The sequence below is a fragment of the Tamandua tetradactyla genome, chromosome 13, assembly GCF_023851605.1.
Source record: "Tamandua tetradactyla isolate mTamTet1 chromosome 13, mTamTet1.pri, whole genome shotgun sequence".
Taxonomy (NCBI): Eukaryota; Metazoa; Chordata; class Mammalia; order Pilosa; family Myrmecophagidae; genus Tamandua; species Tamandua tetradactyla.
The window spans coordinates 76,884,423-76,910,176 of record NC_135339.1 but is presented as its reverse complement, the minus strand read 5'-3'; the positions used below and the strand labels follow the sequence as shown (position 1 = coordinate 76,910,176).

At 38.0% G+C, this 25,754-nt stretch overlaps 1 protein-coding gene across 3 annotated transcripts in view; it reads right to left on the bottom strand.

Moving 5' to 3' along the window:
• The window catches only part of TRUB1 (TruB pseudouridine synthase family member 1), a 59,922-nt gene extending 40,242 nt beyond the window's left edge, over positions 1-19,680 (bottom strand). For all 3 annotated transcript variants that reach the window (XR_013161755.1, XR_013161756.1, XM_077126122.1), the window contains exons 1-3: positions 19,297-19,680; positions 15,564-15,662; positions 793-848 (exon numbers count right to left, since the gene is read on the bottom strand). Coding sequence is in view for 1 of the 3 variants with exons in the window: in XM_077126122.1 (XP_076982237.1) it covers positions 793-848; positions 15,564-15,662; positions 19,297-19,558 (417 nt within the window). In the remaining 2 variants the exon portion in view is untranslated. The remainder of the gene's footprint in view (positions 1-792; positions 849-15,563; positions 15,663-19,296) is intronic.
• Between the last annotated feature and the right edge of the window lie 6,074 nt (positions 19,681-25,754).

Below are 25,754 nucleotides of genomic sequence, written 5' to 3'. Positions count from 1 at the left end.
GCTGGAAGAGATGATCAAATCATTTTTCCTAAAGAAAAACTGAGAGGCCCACAAAAGTTAAACTCTTTGGCATCTTTACTTCTATTTTAATGCTCCTTTCACCATCCTCTTTCTTCTGAGTGTTATTCATTAAATGCTTGAAGCTGTCCATAGGTTTATGCCTCTCTACCTCTGCTTAATTCCTCCCATCAATCCTATCAAATGCCTCAAGAAGGGATTTTTTTTATTTAGCCAAGTCTACTCTCACAGATGAACAATATAATTTACCATCCTAAAGAAGCCCCATTCTTTTCTTTAATAAACATTTTGTGATCTTTCAAAAAAATATTTTGTTGAAAAGAGAATGGTTTACAAAATGATACTGTTTCTATAAAAATTCAGAGGTTTAAAAAAAATCTGCCATTAGAATTTATGATCTTTAAGTTCCTTTTCCTCTTACGAAATATGATTATATGAAAAATCTAAGTTTACCTTCTTCTAATTATGAGCACTACAGAGTTTTTGCTTCTGTAAGTCTAATATGTTTGTTTGTTGTTTTGTTTTTTTTTTTAACAAGGGTAGGCTCCAGGAATCTAATATGTTTTCCAACTATGAATTTCTAATTTAGAGTCCCAATATTTTAAATCTCAAATATCAGGATTATAGATATCATACTTAATACTCAGGAATACTGACAATATGCAAGTTATACGTTCATTTATTTTCTTTTAATTGATTTAAAAATCTAACACATAGGTCATTAAGAAAAACATTAAAGAAAAAATAAAAATAGAACTAATTCAGTACTCTTACCTTAGACCCTGATAACATACTGGTCAACATTTTTGTTCCCCTTCCAATTCCAACCACTACAAATCAAAGAGAGAAATATCATGACATGCCATTCTGAAACCTGAGCTTTAAAAAATATCGACATTTTTATCATAACTTCCTAACATATACAGTGTGAAGTTGGAAAAGGCATATTGTTAACACAAAGTGAGGGCCCTATTACTTTAAATTGTCACGCAACTTGTCACGCAACTAAGAAACCCTGAAGAGGGAAAAGGATGAAAAGACTATTTTATTTTTCATCCTAATGTGTTAATAAACATGTTAGATATCTCAACCTAGGCAATTAGATAATAATAAATTTTAGAACAATCTCAAACAACTAACTGGGATTTTATACAGGCATCAGGGTAAAATATATGCTACAATGAACAATGTTCAAGTGTCTGATATGAAGTCTTTTGACAGACTTCATTATTAAACAGAGCAAAAGCAATCATCATACTTAACGAACCATATAAAGTTGATTAGTGCCCAGCAGTATACAATTAAGAAAATAAAAACATTACAAATTGATCTAACACACACACACAAACACAGAGATAAAGGAAAGCCTGGAGAATGTATGCTGAGATAAACCAAATATAAAGTACAAAAATGGCCCACTTGTCTCCTCAATTTCAAAGATTATTTATCCTTTACAACAACACATTGCACTAAGTAAGTCTGTGGGGATTTAATCAGTTCTTTACTTAATAGTGAGCAAATTTTTTTTAAAAATTGAGGGATTCCTCATTAAAAGATATAATTGTGGCTTCCCGGGCCGGCTGGGAGAATTGGAGAGGCGGTCCCCTGAAACAAAGACGGCTGGCGCCCACACCACGCACAGCCCCCGGACCAACTGAGAGAATTGGATCGGAAACCCCCAGGCCGCGGAGAACGGTGACGGGTGGGGGAGGCCCCTTCCAAACCCGTGACTCCCGGGGAACGTGCACTCTCTCGGGCGGGCCGCTGCCGCTGGCGCCCTCCCGCCACGCTTGTTGCCCAGGGCCGACTAGGAAATTCGGACGGGCTCTTTCCCTGGCTACGGCGACCAGCAACCCTCCCTGCATTCGGACCCCGGGCCGGCTCAAGCCGCTTCGGCTAGCGAACCCCCAGGACAGCGAGAGTTTTCCAAAGTTTAAGGTCCCACAGCACCTTTTACTGGTGGGACCCGCAGACAAACGGGTGCCACGAGCGCCACCTACTGGGCAGGATAAGAAAAACAGAACCCAGAGATTTCACAGAAAAATATTACAACCTTGCTGGGTCCAACACCAAGAGAAATCTGAATAAATGCCCAGACGCCAGCAGCAGAAGATAACTGTCCACGCTCAAAAGATTGAGAATATGGCTCAGTCAAAGGAACAAACCAATAGCTCAAATGAGACACAAGAGCTGAGACAACTAATGCTGAATATACGAACAGAAATGGAAAACCTCTTCAAAAATGAAATCGATAAATTGAGGGAGGACATGAAGAGGACATGGGCTGAACATAAAGAAGAAATAGAAAAACTGAAAAAACAAATCGCAGAACTTATGGAAGTGAAGGATAAAGTAGCAAACATAGAAAAAATAATGGATAGCTACAATGATAGATTTAAAGAGACAGAAGATAGAATTAGTGATTTGGAGGATGGAACATCTGAATTCCAAAAAGAAACAGAAACTATAGGGAAAAGAATGGAAAAATTTGAACAGGGTATCAGGGAACTCAAGGACAATATGAACCGCACAAATATACGTGTTGTGGGTGTCCCAGAAGGAGAAGAGAAGGGAAAAGGAGGAGAAAAACTAATGGAAGAAATTATCACTGAAAATTTCCCAACTCTTATGAAAGACCTAAAATTACAGATCCAAGAAGTGCAGCGCACCCCAAAGAGATTAGACCCAAATAGGCGTTCTCCAAGACACTTACTAGTTAGAATGTCAGAGGTCAAAGAGAAAGAGAAGATCTTGAAAGCAGCAAGAGAAAAACAATCCATTACATACAAGGGAAACCCAATAAGACTTTGTGTAGATTTCTCAGCAGAAACCATGGAAGCTAGAAGACAGTGGGATGATATATTTAAAATACTAAAAGAGAAAAACTGCCAACCAAGACTCCTATATCCAGAAAAATTATCCTTCAAAAATGAGGGAGAAATTAAAACATTCTCAGACAAAAAGTCACTGAAAGAATTTGTGACCAAGAGACCAGCTCTGCAAGAAATACTAAAGGGAGCACTAGAGTCAGATACAAAAAGACAGAAGAGAGAGATATGGAAAAGAGTGTAGAAAGAAGGAAAATCAGATATGATATATATAATACAAAAGGCAAAATGTTAGAGGAAAATATTATCCAAACAGTAATAACACTAAATGTCAATGGACTGAATTCCCCAATCAAAAGACATAGATTGGCAGAATGGATTAAAAAACAGGATCCTTCTATATGCTGTCTACAGGAAACACATCTTAGACCCAAAGATAAACATAGGTTGAAAGTGAAAGGTTGGGAAAAGATATTTCATGCAAATAACAACCAGAAAAGAGCAGGAGTGGCTATACTAATATCCAACAAATTAGACTTCAAATGTAAAACAGTTAAAAGAGACAAAGAAGGACACTATATACTAATAAAAGGAACAATTAAACAAGAAGACATAACAATCATAAATATTTACGCACCGAATCAGAATGCCCCAAAATACGTGAGGAATATACTGCAAACACTGAAAAGGAAAATAGACTCATATACCATAATAGTTGGAGACTTCAACTCACCACTCTCATCAAGGGACAGAACATCTAGACAGAGGATCAACAAAGAAATAGAGAATCTGAATATTACTATAAATGAACTAGACTTAATAGACATTTATAGGACATTACATCCCACAACAGCAGGATACACCTTTTTCTCAAGTGCTCATGGATCATTCTCAAAGATAGACCATATGCTGGGTCACAAAGCAAGTCTTAACAAATTTAAAAAGATTGAACTCTTACACAACACTTTCTCGGACCATAAAGGAATGATGTTGGAAATCAATAATAGGCAGAGTGCCAGAAAATTCACAAATACGTGGAGGCTCAACAACACACTCCTAAACAACGACTGGGTCAAAGAAGAAATTGCAAGAGAAATTAGTAAATACCTCGAGGCGAATGAAAATGAAAACACAACATATCAAAACTTATGGGACGCAGCAAAGGCAGTGCTAAGAGGGAAAATTATTGCTCTAAATGCCTATATCAGAAAAGAAGAAAAGGCAAAAATTCAGGAATTAACTATCCATTTGGAAGAACTGGAGAAAGAACAGCAAGCTAACCCCAAAGCAAGCAAAAGGAAAGAAATAACAAAGATTAGAGCACAAATAAATGAAATTGAAAACATGAAAACAATAGAGAAAATCAATAAGGCCAGAAGTTGGTTCTATGAGAAAATCAATAAGATTTATGGGCCCTTAGCAAGATTGACAAAAAGAAGAAGAGAGAGGATGCAAATAAATAAGATCAGAAATGGAAGAGGAGACATAACTACTGACCTCACAGAAATAAAGGAGGTAATAACAGGATACTATGAACAACTTTACGCTAATAAATACAACAATTTAGAGGAAATGGACGGGTTCCTGGAAAGACATGAACAACCAACTTTGACTCAAGAAGACATAGATGACCTCAACAAACCAATCACAAGTAAAGAAATTGAATTAGTCATTCAAAAGCTTCCTAAAAAGAAAAGTCCAGGACCAGATGGCTTCACATGTGAATTCTACCAAACGTTCCAGAAAGAATTAGTACCAATTCTCTTCAAACTCTTCAAAAAAATCGAAGTGGAGGGAAAACTACCTAATTCATTCTATGAAGCCAACATCACCCTCATACCAAAACCAGGCAAAGATATTACAAAAAAAGAAAACTACAGACCAATCTCTCTAATGAATACAGATGCAAAAATCCTCAATAAAATTCTAGCAAATCGTATCCAACAGCACATTAAAAGAATTATACATCATGACCAAGTAGGATTCATCCCAGGTATGCAAGGATGGTTCAACATAAGAAAATCAATTAATGTAATACACCATATCAACAAATCAAAGCAGAAAAATCACATGATCATCTCAATTGATGCAGAGAAGGCATTCGACAAGATTCAACATCCTTTCCTATTGAAAACACTTCAAAAGATAGGAATACAAGGGAACTTCCTTAAAATGATAGAGGGAATATATGAAAAACCCACAGCTAATATCATCCTCAATGGGGAAAAATTGAAAACTTTCCCCCTAAGATCAGGAACAAGACAAGGATGTCCACTATTACCACTATTATTCAACATTGTGTTGGAGGTTCTAGCCAGAGCAATTAGACAAGAAAAAGAAATACAAGGCATCAAAATTGGAAAGGAAGAAGTAAAACTATCACTGTTTGCAGACGATATGATACTATACGTCGAAAACCCAGAAAAATCCACAACAAAACTACTAGAGCTAATAAATGAGTACAGCAAAGTAGCAGGTTACAAGATCAACATTCAAAAATCTGTAGCATTTCTATACACTAGTAATGAACAAGCTGAGGGGGAAATCAAGAAACGAATCCCATTTACAATTGCAACTAAAAGAATAAAATACCTAGGAATAAATTTAACTAAAGAGACAAAAGACCTATACAAAGAAAACTACAAAAAACTGCTAAAAGAAATCACAGAAGACCTAAACAGATGGAAGGGCATACCGTGTTCATGGATTGGAAGACTAAATATAGTTAAGATGTCAATCCTACCTAAATTGATTTACAGATTCAATGCAATACCAATCAAAATCCCAACAACTTATTTTTCAGAAATAGAAAAACCAATAAACAAATTTATCTGGAAGGGCAGGGTGCCCCGAATTGCTAAAAACATCTTGAGGAAAAAAAACGAAGCTGGAGGTCTCGCGCTGCCTGACTTTAAGGCATATTATGAAGCCACAGTGGTCAAAACAGCATGGTATTGGCATAAAGATAGATATATCGACCAATGGAATCGAATAGAGTGCTCAGATATAGACCCTCTCATCTATGGACATTTGATCTTTGATAAGGCAGTCAAGCCAACTCACCTGGGACAGAGCAGTCTCTTCAATAAATGGTGCCTAGAGAACTGGATATCCATATGCAAAAGAATGAAAGAAGACCCATCTCTCACACCCTATACAAAAGTTAACTCAAAATGGATCAAAGATCTAAACATTAAGTCTAAGACCATAAAACAGATAGAGGAAAATGTTGGGAGATATCTTATGGATCTTACAACTGGAGGCGGTTTTATGGACCTTAAACCTAAAGCAAGAGCACTGAAGAAGGAAATAAATAAATGGGAACTCCTCAAAATTAAACACTTTTGTGCATCAAAGAACTTCATCAAGAAAGTAGAAAGACAGCCTTCACAATGGGAGACAATATTTGGAAATGATATATCAGATAAAGGTCTAGTATCCAGAATTTATAAAGAGATTGTTCATCTCAACAACAAAAAGACAGCCAACCCAATTACAAAATGGGAAAAAGACTTGAACAGACACCTCTCAGAAGAGGAAATACGGATGGCCAAGAGGCACATGAAGAGATGCTCAATGTCCCTGGCCATTAGAGAAATGCAAATCAAAACCACAATGAGATATCATCTCACACCCACCAGAATGGCCATTATCAACAAAACAGAAAATGACAAGTGCTGGAGAGGATGCGGAGAAAGAGGCACACTTATCCACTGTTGGTGGGAATGTCAAAGGGTGCAACCACTGTGGAAGGCAGTTTGGCGGTTCCTCAAAAAGCTGAATATAGAATTGCCATACGACCCAGCAATACCATTGCTAGGTATCTACTCAAAGGACTTAAGGGCAAAGACACAAACGGACATTTGCACATCAATGTTTATAGCAGCATTATTTACAATTGCAAAGAGATGGAAACAGCCAAAATCTCCATCAACAGAAGAGTGGCTAAACAAACTGTGGTATATACATACGATGGAATATTATGCAGTTTTAAGACAAGATAAACTTATGAACCATGTAATAACATGGATGGACCTAGAGAATATTATGCTGAGTGAATCCAGCCAAAAACTAAAGGACAAATACTGTATGGTCCCACTGATGTGAACGGACATTCGAGAATAAACTTGAAATATGTCATTGGTAACAGAGTTCAGCAGGAGTTAGAAACAGGGTAAGACAATGGGTAATTGAAGCTGAAGGGATACAGACTGTGCAACAGGACTAGATACAAAAACTCAAAAATGGACAGCACAATAATACCTAATTGTAAAGTAATCATGTTAAAACACTGAATGAAGCTGCATCTGAGCTATAGGTTTTTGTTTTGTTTTGTGTTGTTTTGTTTTGATTTTACTATTATTACTTTTATTTTTTTCTCTATATTAACATTCTATATCTTTTTCGGTTATGTTGCTAGTTCTTCTAAACCAATGCAAATGTACTAAGAAATGATGATCATGCATCTATGTGATGATGTTAAGAATTAATGATTGCATGTGTAGAATGGTATGATCTCTAAATGTTGGGTTAATTTCTTTTTTTCCGTTAATTAAAAAAAAAAAAAAAAAAAGAAGGGATAATTGGAGATGAAGGGATACAGACTGTACAACGGGACTGGATATAAAAACTCAGAAATGGACAGCACAATACTACCCAATTGTAATGCAATTATGTTAAAACACTGAATGAAGCTGCATGTGAGGTATAGGTTTTTTGTTTTTGTTTTTTTTGTTTTTTTTCTTTCTATTATTGTTTTAATTCTTATTCTGTTGTCTTTTTATTTCTTTTTCTAAATCGATGCAAATGTACTAAGAAATGATGAATATGCAACTATGTGATGTTATTAAGAATTACTGATTGTACATGTAGATTGGAATGATTTCTAATTGTTTTGTTAATTCTTTTTTTAATTAATAAAAAAAAAGATATAATTGTGTATAAGAAAAAAAGAACGCAGTATTATCAACACAATTCAGAATCACAAGAAGAAACAAGGAGAAATGATTGGCAACTTGAAAAAATTATCAGTACTATCAACAGCTACTGTTCAGTGAGTTTGCTACTTATCAAGTTCCACTCTAAATGCTTTCTGTTCATTATCTCATTTACTCCTTTCACAACCTTAAAAGGTAATACAATTATGATCCCCATTTTATAGATGAGGAAACTGAGGCACAGAGAGAAGAACTTTGCCCAGCATCTCACAACTAGTACATGGTGGAATAAAATTCAAACCCGACAATCTAACTTCTTTCCTTCCCCCACATCATTCATCCAGGCTTTCTTCATCTGCCCCAAGCTTAAATCAGATTAGCATCATCCTCTTGTTTCTGGACTGCTGCAAACCAGACTGCCCTAGTCACGTCTTCATCCAACTCATACTATTTTATTTATTTCATAGTGCGCTGGCTGGCACCCCTCAGTGGCTCAGCACAGAGCAAGTCCAGACTCCCAGTACAGATCGCTGGTCCAGATCCAGAAGTAGCAAAGGAGCCCTCACGTACATACTGCGAGCATGTAGGTCTGGTCCAATCCGTCTGGTGGTGGCCTGAATTCACTGTCCCAGAACTTGCCCTGTGTGCAGAAAGCATGCATTGTGTACCCCAGAAAAGCCACGCCCTTTAGTCCTGATTCAGTATTGTTGATTATCTCCAGGAGACGTGGCATGCCCAACTGTGGGTATGGTCTTTTGGTTGGAGATGTCACTCTGTCCATTCAAGGTGAGTGCAGTTAGTTTACTGGAGTCCTTTAAAAGGGGAAACATTTGAAGAAACCTCAGGTACAGACACTTGAAGAATAGCTGCTTCAGAGCTGACGAGACATGGATGTTTGGAGATGCACGGAGTACTGACAGAGAGAGCAGATGCTGAGACACTGGAAAAGGCCAGCAGACATCACCATGTCCCTTCCCATGAGATGTTAAGCAACTAAAAATCGAGGGTGTCCTGGAGAAGCTAAGTGGATGACCACAGATCCTTAGAGAAGAAACCACAAGCATCAGATGTTGGAAGCAATGGAACCGGGAGCAAGGAGCAGCAGACACCAACCACATGCCTTTCCAGCTGCCAGAAGTGTTCCAAACAGCAACAGCCTTTCTTGAGCAAAGGTAACCTCTTGTTGGTACTTTAATTTGGACATTTTCACGGCCTTAGAACTGTAAACTTGTAACTTATTATATTCCATTTTTAAAAGCTGTTCCATTTCTGGTATATTGCTTTCCAGCAGCATTAGCAAACCAATAGAGATTTGGTACAGAGTGGGGTACTGCTGCAGTTTGCAAATACCAAACATGTTGGAATGGCTTTTTAAATGTATAAGGGGAAGATTCTAGAAGAGCTGTGAGGATCTTGATAGAAAAGGCTGAGAATGCTCTGAAGAGATTGTTGGTAGAAATGTGAACTCTAAAGATACCTCTGACGAGGCTTTAGAGAAAAATGAGGAATGCGTCATTGCAAACTGGAAGGAAGATGTTCCCTGTAGATGAAAGGCAGAATTTGAGAATAATGAACTTTGATGTTTAGCAGAAGAAATTTCCAAAGTAAATGTGGAAAATGCACTCTGGCTACTCTTTGCAGCTTAGAGTAAAATATGAGAGGAAAGAGATAAATTGAGAACTGAACTCTTAGATACATAGAAAACAAAAAAACTGATGGTCTGGAAAATTCTGGGCTTCCAGTAAGCAAGACCCCAGTGAATAGGGCCCCATGTGAGGATTTAACCAAACAGAGAACCAGCCAGTCATTTCAGGATAAGCCAGTATTGGAAATGGAATTATTCAGAAAGGATTTGTGGAAAGTCTTATTGTCTGATGGTTGTTATGCTCCCTGCGTACTGCACAGAAAATCGACAAGAATATCGTGGGATCTGTATAAACAGAATCACTGCCAGTCTGAACTAAAAGGAACAGAAAAGGGACAAGTTGAAGGAAAAATGACTTCAGAGGCACAACCATGGCAGCTAAGTCTGAAGCCAAGAAACCTCAGGCCAGGAGAGCAGACCCACCTACACACTTGGAGAGGGTGAGTTTGTCCCAAAAGCAGAGGGTGGGACACTTCTGCCTTGATGCTCAGGAAGAGTTTTGCCACCTAAGGCCTCAAAGAGGGTAGAAAATAACCCGGGGATTGAGGGAGACTGGATGTCATCCTATTGCTCTGAAGGGGTTAAGCCCGCATCCCAAAGAAGGCAGAGATCCCAGGTTCTGCATTGAAGCTCAGAGAGGATGGAGCCAAGAAAACGATGGTCCTCCCTCAATGAGCCCAGCTCTCAGAGAGAGTAAGACTGCGGCATCAGCCCTTGGAAAGGGTAAGACTGCCACTTTCTAAAGCCCTGAGTGTGAATGACTCTCGCACTTTGAAATCCAACGAAGTTTGCCCTGCAGGTTTTCGGAACTCTTTGGGTCCAGCAACCCCTGTTTACCTATCAAACTTTCCCTATGGAAATGGAAAGATGTATCCTATGACTGTCCCTCCTTTGTAAATTGGCAGCAGATAACATATTCTGAGTTTCACAGGTCCAGAGCCAGAGGAAAATTTTTTGCCTAAGAATAGACCATTACTGTAACTAATTTTGATGAGATTTTGTATTGTTTCTGAATTTGTATTGCATTTGCATTATTACTGAAATGATGTAAGGCTTTTATAATATTGTGATGGAATGAATGTGTTTTGTATATGGAAGGAACACGTCTTTGGGGAGTCAAGAGTATAACACGTGCTAGTTTAAAAGTACTGTGCACCCCAGAAAAGCCATGTCCTTTAATGCTGATTCAATATTACACGGCAGAAAACCTTTTGATTAGATTATCCCACAAAGATGTGGCGTGTACAATTGTGGGTGTGGCCTTTTGTTTAGATGGACATATGACTCAGCCCATTCAAGGTAGGTTTTGATTAGTTTACTGGGCTCCTTTAAAAGGGAAACATTTTGAAGAAACCTCAGATGCAGGGGCTGTATTACACTGCTTGATTTTCTGGTATTGAACCAACCTTGCATTTCTGATATAAACACTTGTCATGCTGTATAATTTTTTAATGTGTCATTGGGTTCTATTAGCTAGTATTTTGTTAAGAATATTTGGATCTATGCTCATTAGGGAGACTGGCCTATAGATTTCCTTTCTGGTAGCATCTTTATCTGGTTTTGGCACCAGAGTGATGTTAGCTTCTTAAAATGTATTAGGTAGTGTTCCTTCTTCCTCAATTTTTTGGAAGAGCTTGAGCAGGATCAGTGTTAGTGATTTTTGGAATGGCTGATAAAATTCCCGTGATGCCATCTGGCCCTGGGCTTTTCTTTGCAGCAAGTTTTTTTGATGATTGATTGAATCTCCACTTGTAATTGGTTTGCTGAGACCTTCTATTTCTTCTTGAATCATTGTAGGTTGTTCATGTGTTTCTAGGAATTTGTCCACTTCATTTAGGTTGTCTAGTTTATTGGCATATAGTTCTCACAGTATTCTCACATGATTTTTAAGAGAAAATTTGTCATCCTCTCTCTTTTTTTTTGTCAGCCTAGCTAAGGGTCCATCGATTTTATTGATTTTCTCAAAGAACCAACTTTCGGTTTTGTTGTTTCTTTCTATTGTTTTTGTTGTTGTTCTTCAATCATTTATTTCTGCTGTAATCCTTGTTATTTCCCTTATTCTATTTGCTTTGGGGTTAGTTTGCTGTTTTTCTCTAGTTCTTCCAGGTAAGCAGTTAAACCCTTGATTTTTGCTCATTCTTTTTTAATATAGGCATTTAGGGCAACAAATTTTCCTCACAGCACTGCCTTTGTCACATCCTATAAGTTCTGATATGTTGTACACTCATTTTCATTTGTCTCCAGATTTTACCAATTTCTCTAGCAATTTCTTTATTGACCCAGTGATTATTTGAGAGTGCTTTGTATAACCTCCATGTATTTGTGAAAGTTCTGGTTCTTTGGTACTAGCTTCTGCTGCTGAAACAATTTAACACAAATTTAGTGGCTTAAAACAATACAAACTTACTATCTTACAGTTTTGAAGATCGGAAATCCAAAATGCTCCTCACTGAGTTAAAGTCAAGTTGTTGGCGGGGCTTTGTTCATTTTTGGAGACTAGGAGAGAATCTGATTCCCTGCCTTTCCCAGCTTCAAGAGGCTGCCCAGCTTGCTTGGCTCCTGGCCCCAAACATCTTCAAAGATACCTATCAAATTACTCCAACGTCTTCCTCTATCCCCATGTCTCCTCCGAATCTTTGTCCAGCCTCATGCTTCCATTCTTTAAGACCCTTCTGATTATACTGGACCCACCCAGACTATACAGGATATTTCTTTATGGTAAATCAGTGGATTAGCAGCTTTAATTCCATCTACAAGCATAATTCCCCCTTGCCATGTAACACAACATATTCACAGGTTCTGGGGATTAGGATGTGGAGGTCTTTGGGGAGCCATTATTCTACCTACCACAGGGCTTATGAGAATTTTGCAAGTTCTCTTACAATTATGTTGTAGAAATATAAAACTGAATTTCTGTTACCATCTTATTACCAGCTAAATTCCTAATCTATACCATGAACATTACAAAGAAAACACAACAAAAACAGTCTAAAATGTTGAAAGTTTATTTTTTTCACATATATATGGTTTTTTTTAAAAGGACCTTGTGACAGTCTCCAGAACTACTTAGACAACAAATATTCCTTATTCGTGGTTAACTACTTAAATTTTTTTTCTTTTTACTTTTACCTCATCAGAAACCATGGGTATTAGAAGAAAAATTAATAAGTTTGACACATGAACATGTTATATCATTACAGAAGTCTCTGTGTGCTCATAAATTAAAGGCTTCAAATGGAAAATTATTTCAATACTATATCTCCACAAGGACAAATCTCAGCCAAATGCCAACCTTTCATAACTAAAATGGAGACTTCAACAGGATCCTTTAGGCTAGGGTGAAAAATAAACTTGATTTCATTCACTATCTTGAATGCCACCACTTCCTGCAAATCATTGAGGAACAACTACCATAAATGAAAATAATGGGTCTATTCATAAGTCAGCAGCATAATTTATCCTTTTTCCTTTGGATTTATGGTACTGAGCCTTGGAAAACAATAGATAGAACAGTTATGACAAATAGACCACAACTAAAGGGCTGACTCTAATTGACTGGGAAGCTACCTGGAGTACCGCATTAAGAGTGCTGTGACAGTGGGTTCAAATCCTGGCTTTGCCACTCACTAACTCTATGACAAAGGATCTTCAATTCTCCTGTAAAAGAATAATACCTACCTCATAGGTTTATAATAAGAATTAAAGTATATAGCGTCCGAATGCTCTTAGCCAGGAACCTTACGAACAGCACTGCTCAATAAATAGTTATCATTAGTTATTGTAAGAAATAGCAACTTTAAGTGTGAGAATTTGCCTTATTGCCTATAGAAGACATTATTCAATCCTCTAATTCAGAAAAATGTATTTCATTATGATTTCTTTCTATTTTAACCTCCAGTAAAGATATTCTTGCTAACATGAGTCGGATAAAAATCTTTAATTTTAGAAAATGTAAAATCATACATTGTTTCTATTTTTTTGGATGAAAGAAAATATTTTCTTCACCAAAATTATCATTTTCTTTTAAATAAACATCAATTTCACTCCTTAGCTTTAGTTAGCACTGGATAGCCCAGATCAGGGTTTATTATTGTTTGTTTTTATCTAATTTTAACTCTAATAAAATGGTTTGATACTGTAGTATAGTATTTTAAAAGCTATGAGTCACATCACATTAGTGATCATGAAATCAATTTAATGGGTCATGATCCACACCTAAATGAAATAAGTTTATTTGAGGCGAAAATATTTTGGATAGAGATACATGGTTGTATAACATGGTGAATGTATTAAATGCTACTGAATTGTTCACTAAAATGGTGAACTTTATGCTATGTGAATTTTACCTCAAAATTAAAAAAAAGAACAGAATATCAAACACCAGAGGCCCCTGCATGTAAAACATAAGTAGTGTTCCATAAATACTAGAGTACAGATGGGGAATCTCAATGTCTGTATTTCTGTAACTATGCCTGCAGTTAAAAAGAGTTAAGAAAATACACCCTAGCATGCATACACATACGTTAGCAGTCCGTAAAGTTACACTTCACCACTTGAGCAATCCATAAAAATGTACTTTGGAGTGTCTACCAAATGCCAAACCAAAAAATAAAGATGAAATAAAATAACATCAATGATTTTTTCTCCCCTCAATCAATTTTATTAAATTTCCTCCACCAGCAGCAAAGTGCCTGGGCTGGTTTAAATTTATGGACCCCAGAAAAGCCATGTCCTTTAATCCTCATTCAGTATTGGTGGGCAGGAGTTTTTTTAATTATCCATGGAGATGCAACCCACCCAAATGAAGGTGTTAACTTCTGATTAGATGATTTCCATGGAGGTGTGTCCCCACCCATTCAAAGTGGGTTGCTTATTGGAACCCTTTAAGAGGGAACCATTTTGGAAAGAGCTACAGAGCCCTCACAGCCAGAGACCTTTGGAGATGAAGAAGGAAAATGCCCCCGAGGGAGTTTCAAGAAACAAGAAGCTGGGAAAGAAAGCTAGCAGACACCTCCATGTTAGCCATGTGCCTTTCCAGCTGAGAGACAGATCCTGAATATCACTGGCCTTCTTGAACCAAGGTATCTTTCTCTGGATGCCTCAAATTGGACATTTCTATATACTTGCTTTAATTTGGACATTTTCACGGCTTAGAACATACAAACTTGCAGCTGATTAAATTCCCCTTTTTAAAAGCCATTCCATTTCTGGTATATTGCATTCCAGCAGCTAGCAAATTAAACAGTGCCCAACTAGTATTTTCTAAGAGAAAGTGAATTCCTCTCAGAAACTGTAAGATTCACCCCTTCTAAGGCGAGAGATCTCAGAAATTAGATTAGATATAGACCAAAAAAAAAAAAGGTACATATCTTATAAATAGGCCACCTCCACGTTCAAACATTCACTCAGAATATGGTTGTACACACAGCTAAGATTTATGACAGTGATGTAGCAAGGATACACAGCTAGCTAATATGAAAAAAACACAGGCGAAGTCTAGAGAAATCAATGCACAGGCTTCCTTATGCTATCTTCCTCCTGTAAGGAAGAACACTTGAAAATGCTCCTTTCTTTGGTAATGAATAAAACTGTATTGTGTGTGCAGTTGTTTTGCCCAGGGTAACCCACTAGAATATCAACAACTTAAGGTTTTTATTAGAGGCTGGTCAGGTAGGCACCCTCTACCAGCACGGGAGGGACAAAATTCCCAACTCTCAGAAGGAAAGTAGGTGTTCAGCAAATATGACATTGTTAACATAAATCACATGGAGACACAGAAAACCATTCATATCATTTAAGGAACAGTGGGAATGCTTCTAAAATCGAAGTTCCCAGACGTCAGTCAAGAATTCCTTTCTACAGATAGCAATTTCAGACCTGCTTTGTTAATGCTTTTCTGCACATACCTTTCTCAAAGTCCCATTCATGCATAAAAGTGACTATTTATAATAGTTATGTATATCTTGTACCATTGAAAAGCTTCTGTAGAAGATGGCAATGTAAATCCAGTAAATCTGAAATAGTCTAAAGCAGACTGAAAATGGCAAGGCTCTGGTCAATCTTATTTGTTTTCACCCAGTATTTCTTTCTGACATTAATTGACAGTTACATTAAACTTCCATTCATATCTCTTACCCAGAACTCCTCTGGCTGCACTGTCAAGGGTCCCTCCATGACCAATTTTCAAAATCTGCTTTTTCCTCTTGGTCCATTCCGGAAAAGGCATTCCAGCTTCTATGAAAGTAATTGGGATTTAAAAAAAATAAAGGTAATTACCAAGACAAATAAAGTAGGCTGTACAGAAGCATAGGGGAGAGATGACTTATTCAAAACAAATAAAAAGTATTATACAAGCTTTGGTGTATTAAGACTGTTATAACATTACTAGCAAACCTATTTTAAAATGTACAAACAGTACATTTAAACTTAGGGAAATACAAAGGAACGGTGTTCCAAAATTAATTATCTAAGAAACCATAACTCATTTTCTAAGAAATATTTTTTTTGAGTGGGTAAATTCCCAGGCTAAGTGACAAAAAATCTTGTTAAGTCCTAGTACTGGTGTGCTATTAGATAAAGAAGGCCGAAAAGAAGCTGAATTTTGTTATGGGCTGGTAGTTTTTAAAAATGCTCAATTTCCATTTCTACATCTCTCTTCTGTCTTCTGGTGTTATTTTTTTGTTCACCCAGGTATCTAAGGCTAGAAGTACATCTCATGCAGGGCTACTTCAAAGTATACTAAGTGCCCAAACTACCTACATTCATTATCTCCCTCTCCTAATCAAATGTTAATTCCTTAAAGAAGGTAATGTCAATAAAAGGTTATGTGGAAGACAGCTAACAGTTTCAGTCATCAACTACTTGACTCTTAACTTCCCAAGCGCACAGATTTTAAAAAAGAGTTTACTAGCCTGGTCTTTCTCAAATTCCTGTTGTAAAGATAAAATTAAAATAGTATATCTGAAAATACTTGGAAACAATAAAGTACTATAACAATGTAATATTATTATTATTACTTCGGCATATAACAACAAATAAACAGAAAATATCAGCTACTTGTCTTCAAGTGAGAAAGGAGGAGCAGGAAAAGCCATATTGAAACCCATCAAACCTTCCTTATAGCACCACTGACAATACAAAAAAATAAAGCAAATGAAAAAGTAAAGAGAAGACAGGGAAAGGAAAAGGGTAAAGCGAAGTAACAGTGAAAAGTGGAGGAGCCAGATTAAAATGGCCAAAAGGATAGGCTAGGTTGCTCAGTCTCTGGCCATAATTACAACCCTACTGAGTCAGAACCCTTGTTAATGGAACACAAGTCCTGGAATTGCTCTCTGATGACATCATCATGCTTGGAAGTGCATGGCTGTCTGCTTTAACATAAATCTTTAAGGCCAGGCTTGGCTTCAAACTCTTCAGCTTTCACGCACATGTGCAACTCATGCACATCTCTCATGCGCGACTTTATGAAAACCTTTTGGGGGACTCTGTATTTCCAACTTGATGCTCCGTGAAGTATGAAAGCCCATAAACTTACCATCTTCCCTTTGTGTTCAAATTTACCTCTTTAAAGCTTGAAGAGATACCATCTCTACCATATTGGAATTTGGCTCATCCCATTGGTACCATTCATGGACAAATATCTTTTAAGGTCTTTTCTAGTTGTCTTAGATTGCCAGGGCTGTTATGACAAATACCATACACTGGTTGGCATAAGCATAAGGAACTTATTGTCTCGTGGTTTTGGAGGATAGGTTCAAAATCAAGGTCTTGAGAGACCACTTCTCTCTTCAAGTCTGTAGCATTCTGGTGATTGTTTGCTGCTACCCTTAGGGTTCCCAGGATTACATTTCTGCCTCCATCACGTAGCAAGTTGCTTCACTCACTGACTTCTGCTTTTACTGACAGACTGTGTCCAAATTTCCTCTGCCTTATAGGACTCCAGTCATATGGAGAAAGGCCCACCCTGATTTAATTTGGCCTCATCTAAATTGGATCTTCAAACATCCTACTTCACAAATAAATCTATACCTTAACTAATAATACCATCTTCAAAGGTCCTATGTATAAATGGATTCACACCCACATGAAAGCTGATTAAGATGTCCATGTCTTTTGTGGGACACATGACTCAACCCCCAAAACTAGCTATATAATTCTGTTTCAGGCCCCGAAAGATTCAGATAAGAGATTTTAGTATGACATGAATCTATGTAAAGGAAAGCAAGGAATGTTAATAAAAGCCATGACTATTAACTATGACCTACATCAATAATTGTTAAACCTGGCTGGCATCAGAATGTGGTGCTCTGGAATCTACATCTTTAAAAACGTTCCCAATGGCATTTGGGAAGTCTGACGTAGCAGACATAAACACAGACTAGACCAATCGTAAATAATATAGAAATTGAGGGAATGAGACTGTCTACATCTTAGTGAGTGGCTTCCAGGAGACAGCCAACAACAGCTTCGAAATAATCAGTTTTCACTGGTCATATGAAATTTCAGTTCTTGAAGACAGATTAACTAGGAGGCCAAGATATGGCTCTTGACCCTATCAAAAACCTCTTTGAAAGAAAGAATGGTAATCATTACCTTTAGGATCAAAAAAGCCATAGTTTCGCTAACACATCAGGTCAAATGAAAGTACCAATTCTATGAAGGAAAAACTTGGATACTACAAAGCTTGCCCTTGCTCAATTCTTCCCTTCAGCATCCCATACATGAACCTTGAGGAAACAAAGTCGAAGGAAAGTTTAACCAAAGAATAAGTATAACATTGGAAGAAAATATTTGTAAGAGTATGCTTATTTGCTAAGAAACACTTAAATCTGTATTCTATGTCAGTTTAATTAACAAATCCATATCAGGATAATGTTTTATTAAAAAAAATAAAAATAAAAAGGGTAAAGTTTGCTAGAGTATAGTAAACTGAATAAGAAGAAAGTATTTGTACTGGTTAAATGGAAAGACAGGCCAGGGCCAAATTCTAGAGGATCTTGAATACTAACTAAACAGCAATTTTACCACCACAGGTTGAAGAAATTACTAAACTATGAGCTAAGTTAAGGGAAGGGACAGTATCTTTCATCTTCACATCTCTAAAAGCGAGCAGAGGCCTGGTTTATTGGAAGTGCTCAACAAACCTAAAGTTCTCTGATAGCATCTATCCGGCTGATGAACTGTCTGACCTTTAGGCTTTTCTCATTTTCTTCCAATGTACATAAAGAAACAAAAGAATGCTGCTAGACAGTGACCAAGTTAAATTTAGTTTCCCTCAAAATGTAGTCCACAGACTACTTACACCTGGGATAAATGCTTAAAATTGCAATTTCCTGAAAATATCCCAGTTGCCCAGAATAAGAATCTCTAGTGGGCAGGGATGAGAAATCTGCAAGATTCCAAGTAATTCTTATGTCCACTAAAATGTGAAAAAAACACTGTACTAAATCTTGGTTAACTAAGTCTATCTGCGTTTCCAACATTTTTTAAAATGAAACTTTAGGGGCACAGAGCCAAGGCTTCCATGGGGGGAGAGGGGATGGTTTACCCCTGTGCACCAAACAAAAGGCTCCAGACAGGTCAGATTACAGAAAAATCGGTCTGCTTGCCCAAGGGCAGAAGTTTCCCGTGGTGTTTTTTGGTTTGGTTTTCCCTTGAGAGCGACAACTGCCAACTAGACTAAAAGAGTTCACGACAGAGCAATTCTAACCCGAAATGCCCCTGAATTCTGCCCGGCGTTAATTACTTAGCTCTTTGGGCCATGAGCGCCGGGGAAAAAAGAAAAAGAAAAAAAAAAAGCTCAGTGTGCTCTCGGGGACTTTCCCTTGGCGGCGATCGCCTCAGCCTCGTCCCCACCCGGCTGCAATACCTGCCAGCAGCTTCTCCTTCAGCCGGTTCAGCAGCTCGGCTGAAGTGGGCCCTTTGGGCTTGTGCACTGCAAACACGCCGCTCAGGGACAGCAGCTTAGTAGCCAAAGCGGCCTTGGAGACCCTGGCTTCGGACCCGGTCCTGGCCGCGGCCGCAAGCGACATCGCGGCCGTTCCTGAGGCTGTGCCTGCAGGTTCGGGGACTGGGGCGGGATCTGTTTTCAAAGGCGACAACGATGCCAACGCCGCCTCGGCACCTGCCATGCTTTGAGGGCCCCGATCTGTGTTTCATCCCAGGCGGACACTGATAACGTAAGAAGAGCGCGACCGACATTCCCGTACCCGCGCCGTACCCTTTCCCACATTTTGAGTTGACGGGGACGCGCGGGAAGGGACCGCAGGGGCTTGTGGGAATTGTAGTTCAGGGTCGTCATGCAGGCCCGGGGCGTGGGGCGCGTGCGCGGTGGGTTTTGAGGGCTCTGACGGACTCGGTTTTCTGCTGTCATGGTCTGTACTTTTTCAGTGGGGTTAGTTCGATGCTACGGGGATAATTTGGAGTTGCACTAACCAACTACCGAATCTGTGTATATTTTTGGTGGGAAATCTCTGAAACCTCTTCCGCCTACCCCCCACCCTTCACCCCACTCCTGCTGTATCTCAAATGCCTTCACATAGTAGGCGTATAAATAAATACGAACTCTACAAATGCCGACAGCAACTTTTAGGCCAGGAAGGTGGTATATCATTTTGAGCCCCTTTACACACACCTATGCACCCTTCTTCCTTCCAGTGAAATAATAATAATTCTGAGATTTTTAATCCAAGCCCCCTCTGTAGATTGCAATACTTAGTAACATATTGCTTAGATATCAAAAAAACAGTATTGCAATTCATAAAATCATACCTTTTGCTTTGAGACCTTCCTCTAGAAGTATTTCCCTCCTCATTTACAAAGCTCATGGCTCTGGTCTGGCATAAAACTGAATGGAGGGAAATTCTTCGTTTTACTTGATTTCCGGGTATGTTAAATGGTATTGTGAGTATTATGAAATAGATAAAGTTTGTCATCGTCTTCCAATGTTTCCTTACAGACACTATTTCTCAGTATCCCTTTGAATATTAATATTTAGGATCCTAATGATGCCAGTTAGCTGCTCAGGATTATCTTTTAGGGGTCCCGTTTGAATGTGTCCCTATTCATTCAACAGATACATGACAGAGCAATTTCTTCCTATGTTTTCACCCTTCCCCATTTCGTTTAGATCACAAAGCTCTCATTAAATTTTTTTTCCTGGGGTTTTTTGCAGATTAGAAAGCTGTAGCTGCTGAAAGAAAGTCACCTACTCTTTTGTCCTATTATAAAATCCTAAACTCACTGAAAAGATTATGTGGGAGAAGAAGGGGTACCTTGGAGGTTAAAACAGAAGAGATTTATTTGGAGAATAAGTACAGAGAAACTGGAAGATTGGCAAGTTCAGATATTGGTGGATACCTGGGCCCAATTTCAAGATTTTCTCTTTTCCAGAAAAGTGGCAAGTGCCCTATCTCAGCAAAGTCTCTCAGGTTCTCTCCTTGGTCAGGAGAGAGCCAGGAACTTTAAATGAAGATTGAAGGCTTAAACAATGATGACTTGGAGGTTAGAGGGCCTTCCTCCAAATGTCTGGACATCAGTAGCCTCCCTAATTCTGTTATGACCCTGGGGTGGGGAGTAGACAGAGAGAACAGAACGAAGGATGACAAAGTATGCTTATGTTTGAATTTTCCACCAACTCAGTGAAGAATCATAGCTAATCTGATGTGGAAGAAACAAAGGGATGGCTATTACTTGGACATTTGCTTTCTGTAATGCTGGCACACAGGAAAATTCATTCTACTCTGTTATAAAATCTGTCTCCTTGGCATCTGTGATAGTTAATTTCATGTGTCAACTTAGGTAGGTTATGGTGTCCAGTTTGTTTGGTCAAGAAAGCCTGGACCTGATTGTTAATGTGAGGGAATTTCACAGATGGATTTATATCATTAGTCAGTTGACTGTATCTACTGTCGACTACATCTACAATCAACAGAGGTTACAGTCTGCCCTCAGCAATGAGAGCAGTCAATGCAGGTCGCAAAGTGAGAGGATTTCAGACATCAGAAAAAATATCTGCTTTTGCTTCGACCTGTCAGCTTCTCCTGGGAAACACAATTTCACCTTCGTAGGAGTTTCCAGCTTGCTGACTGCCTAAAAGGGTTCAGATGTGACAGATTTCAGAATTACCTCTTTTGAAGTTTACAGCTTGCAGCCTGCCTGCTGTAGAATTTAGACTTACCAAAATCCACTGTCACCTGAACCAATTCCTGTACTTTATCAATCTTGAGAGAGAGAGCGAGAGCATGTGAGTGTGTCTCACGTTTCTCTGGAAAACTCTGACTAATACAGCATCGGAATTACCAAGCTCTAGTTTTCTAAGGTAACCAATATCTTGCACTTTGGTTCAGCCCTGAATTCATAGGTTATCCTACTTCATCTATAAATAAGATAGGACTTTTTGATTGGAAACAACAGAAACTGACTCATACCAACTTACAATTTATTAGGGGTACACTTGGAATACTATGTGGAATCTGGAAACAATTCCCTTTCCTTTCTCTCTCGCTGTACATGCTTCTTTTATGCTGCTTTCTTGTGTCTTCATTCTTCTTTCTTCTAACAGGCTTTTGTTCTGCTCCTTAGTTCACATGGAAAATACAATTAAAATAGCTTATAAATTTCCACATCTTTGTTTTAAATCATCTTGTTTTGATCCAATTCCATAAACCTTCTTGATGAAACTGCTACTGACGACCTATAAATATAGTTCCTCACTTATTCCATCCCAGCGCTTACCTAGCACATTTTCCTGCTTTATTTTTCTCTGTAACACTTCTCATCTGCCATCCTGTATAATTTAGTTATTTTGGCTAATCCCTCCATCAGAGGAATCTTGTAAAGCTTGGGGAAATAATGGAGAACTACTTCTGGAATATTTCCAGAAGACAAAAATTGGGTAAATCTTATTTCAGATTTCAAAAGGAATTGAAGGCAGATTCAGCCAATAAACCTGTGCAAGAGTCTAGAATAAGTTCCTAATAAGATGGTTCTATAAAGAAAAACTGTGATCACAATAGCGACAATGAGTTTTTTAACTCAATAAACATTTGTCAAGTATCTACTATGTGCAAGGCATTGGGGATTCAGAAATAAACAAACAATCCCAGTGTTCTAGTTTGCTAGCTGCTGGAATGCAATATACCAGAAACAGAATGGCTTTAAAAAGGGGAATTTAATAAGTTGCTAGTTTACAGTTCTAAGGCTGAGAAAATGTTCCAATTTAAACAAGTCTATAGAAATGTCCAAACTAAGCCATCCAGGGAAAGATACCTTGGTTCAAGAAGGCCAGTGAAGTTCAGGTTTTCTCTCTTAAGTGGAAGGGCACATAGCGAGCACAGTCAGTTTCTCTCTCATCTGGAAAGGCACATAGTGAACACGGTCAGGGTTCCTCTCTCATCTGGAAGGACATATGACGAACACAGCATCATCTGCTAGCTTCTTCTCTCCTGGCTTCTGGTTTCATGAAGCTCCCCTGGAGACATTTTCCTTCTTCATCTCAAAGGTCGCTGGCTCGTGAACTCTCTGCTTCATGGTGCTGCAGTATTCTCTGCTCTCTCTGAATTTCCTTTCTCCAAAATGTTTCTTCTTTTATAGGACTCCAGAAACTTATCAAGACCCACCCAAATGGGTGGAGACATGTCATCACCTAATCCAGCTTCACAACCACCCTTGATTTAATCACATCTCCAGGGAGATGATCTGATTACAGTTTCAAACATACAGTATTGAATAAGGATTATTCTGCCTTTTACGAAATGGGATTTTGATTAAAACATGGCTTTTCTAGAGAACATACATCCTTTCAAACCAGCACACTCAGTCTCTGCTTTCATAGACTTTGGAATTTAGCAAACATCAATGAGCTTCTACTGTGTACCAGATGTAAAAGGTTAAGGTTACTCCCCTCAGAACTCGCTGTAAACAAGTCATGTTATACTAACACAATTCCGTCTCTGATAAGCTTTCTAGATGCTAAGTCAAGGATATCTAGTAGTTCTGGTTTATCTGCATTCAGGCAAGCCATTTGATAAATGGCTTGTCAAATTCTATAAAAAATATTGCCATATTGTTATTCTTAACAACAAGGTGGTGAAATGTGAACAGATCATAAAGAAAATTAGATGGAATGGCTTTTAGAAAACAATGCCAATTTTTAGTGAATGAATTAGTGTTACCGAAAGAGAAATTTCTAGTGGTATGTAACAGGTAGATTTCTGAGATCCTGTTCTGACCAATATTTTAAGTATCATTGACTTTGATAAAAATAGAGGAGGCAGATTTATAGCATTTGCAGTGAACAAGAACCTGGGAAAAGAAAGTAAATGCATTTGAAAACAGAAACTACATCCAAAAAGTGATTGGCACAATAACTCATCTAACTCTCATGTAACTCATCTAACAACTCTGAGAAGTACTGCTGCCATGTGTGGGAGTTTGGAGAAAGGATCATACTCTTGTATTCCATTCCTGTGGGTGCAGACCTATTGTATGTGAGACCTTTTGATTGGGTTATTTCATTTGAGGCCTGCCCCAGGGTGGGTCTAAATCCCCTTACTGGAATCCTTTATAAGAGATGAAATTAAGAGAAGTTTACAGAGAAGCTGAGAGGAAGCCACTGAAGCTAGAAGCTGAAACAACGAAACCAAGGAGAGGATGGGCAGACGTCACCATGTCCCTTGCTATCTGACAGCAGAACCCAAGCTCACCAATAGCTGGTCTCACCAATAGAAGGTACCATCTGTGGATGCCTTAATTGGGACATTTTCATGGCCTTAGAACTGTAAATTTGTAAGTTAATAAATCCCCATTGATAAAAACCAGTCCTTTTCTTGTATATTGCATTTTTGTCAATTTTGAAAAACCTAAACACCATGTAAAGATTAAACTCACAAAGATTAAGCAGCATTAATCCAATTAATATTTGTTGGATTAATTGCAGGTCCAACAATTAATAAGTGGCAGAGACAGATTTACAACCCAGGTGTGCCTGACTCCAAAGACCATGATTTTAACCAGTTTCTATACTGGAGAGGCTGGAGAGCTAGGCTGAAATTAAATGAATTTTTACAAAGATGAATATTAGGTCCTAGAAAGCAGATGCTAAAAACCAACTTTAAAGGACTGATCTAGAAACTGTGGTTTAAAATGAACCTAAATGGAAATGTCTTGGGGATTTCGGTCTGTGATTGCCTTACATGAGTTCAACATAAGCTTTATCTGATTATAAAATGTCACCAGAACAGCCTGGAAGCAAAAGCAGAATTATGCCAAGAATCAGGTCCTGATGACTCTAGACAATACAATTCATATCCAGGTCTTTCCCTGTATCAAATATGTTTTTTCCTCTGTTTTCTCAGTTGGATAAGAAGGCAATGTGATGAACCCAGGAAGGTACTAGATTGAACCACATAAAACTTCTGATTTTCTGAGTCAAAAATGCTTGAATAGCAACAATTTCAATCTCATATTAACACCTGACACTAGTTTAATGTGCCATTCCTCTAAGAGCATTTGCATTTTAGTAGAGGAACTGAGAGCAACAGTCCAGCTTAGGAAGGGGAGATAATTGCGAGCCTGAAAATTTTCTGATGCTTGCCAACTCACACCATGCCAACCCACATTTTTTTTGACAGTTTGTTCTAGTAAACGATACCAAAACCTTTGTATGGCATTGTCAACCCACATCCATTCAAATAACGTTCCTATCTCAACTGATTCATTTGGCAATAATAACTAATTCACCTGCTAATAAATGACTGGCTCACATGACCTCTACATAAAAACATATAAAATTCAGTTTCTCATTAATAAGCTAAAAGAAGAGTTATGCCCTCCCTACCCCCACCCTCACTTTCATTGTAATGTCCTGGGAGTTCAGAGTGTAGCAGATATGAAGATTTTAAAGGCAAAGAGATGGAAAAGAAAGAAGCATAATATAGAAAGGCCTGGGATGTCAGAGGCATTTTACAATGTATAAAATAAGGGTACTGACTTTTTTTTTGCTTTTACAGCAATAAAGGAACCTTCTAATTACTCCTGAACTCTCAGAGCATTCACTCAAATGGCATAATTGATTCCTGACAATAGATGTAATGTTATTGAGGGACATTTAAGGCATTTAATAAATTATCAGATTAAACGGATACATTAAATTATAAATAACAGAATCTTGTTAAGCTACATTAATAATGTAAATATATAAATTAATATAAATTAAATATATGTGATTATAGTTATCAAACAATTTACAAATACAATAGAACAGACTGCTCTGAAATTGGTCAAATTTAGACATTAACGTTGCCAAAAATAATGCAGAACAACTGG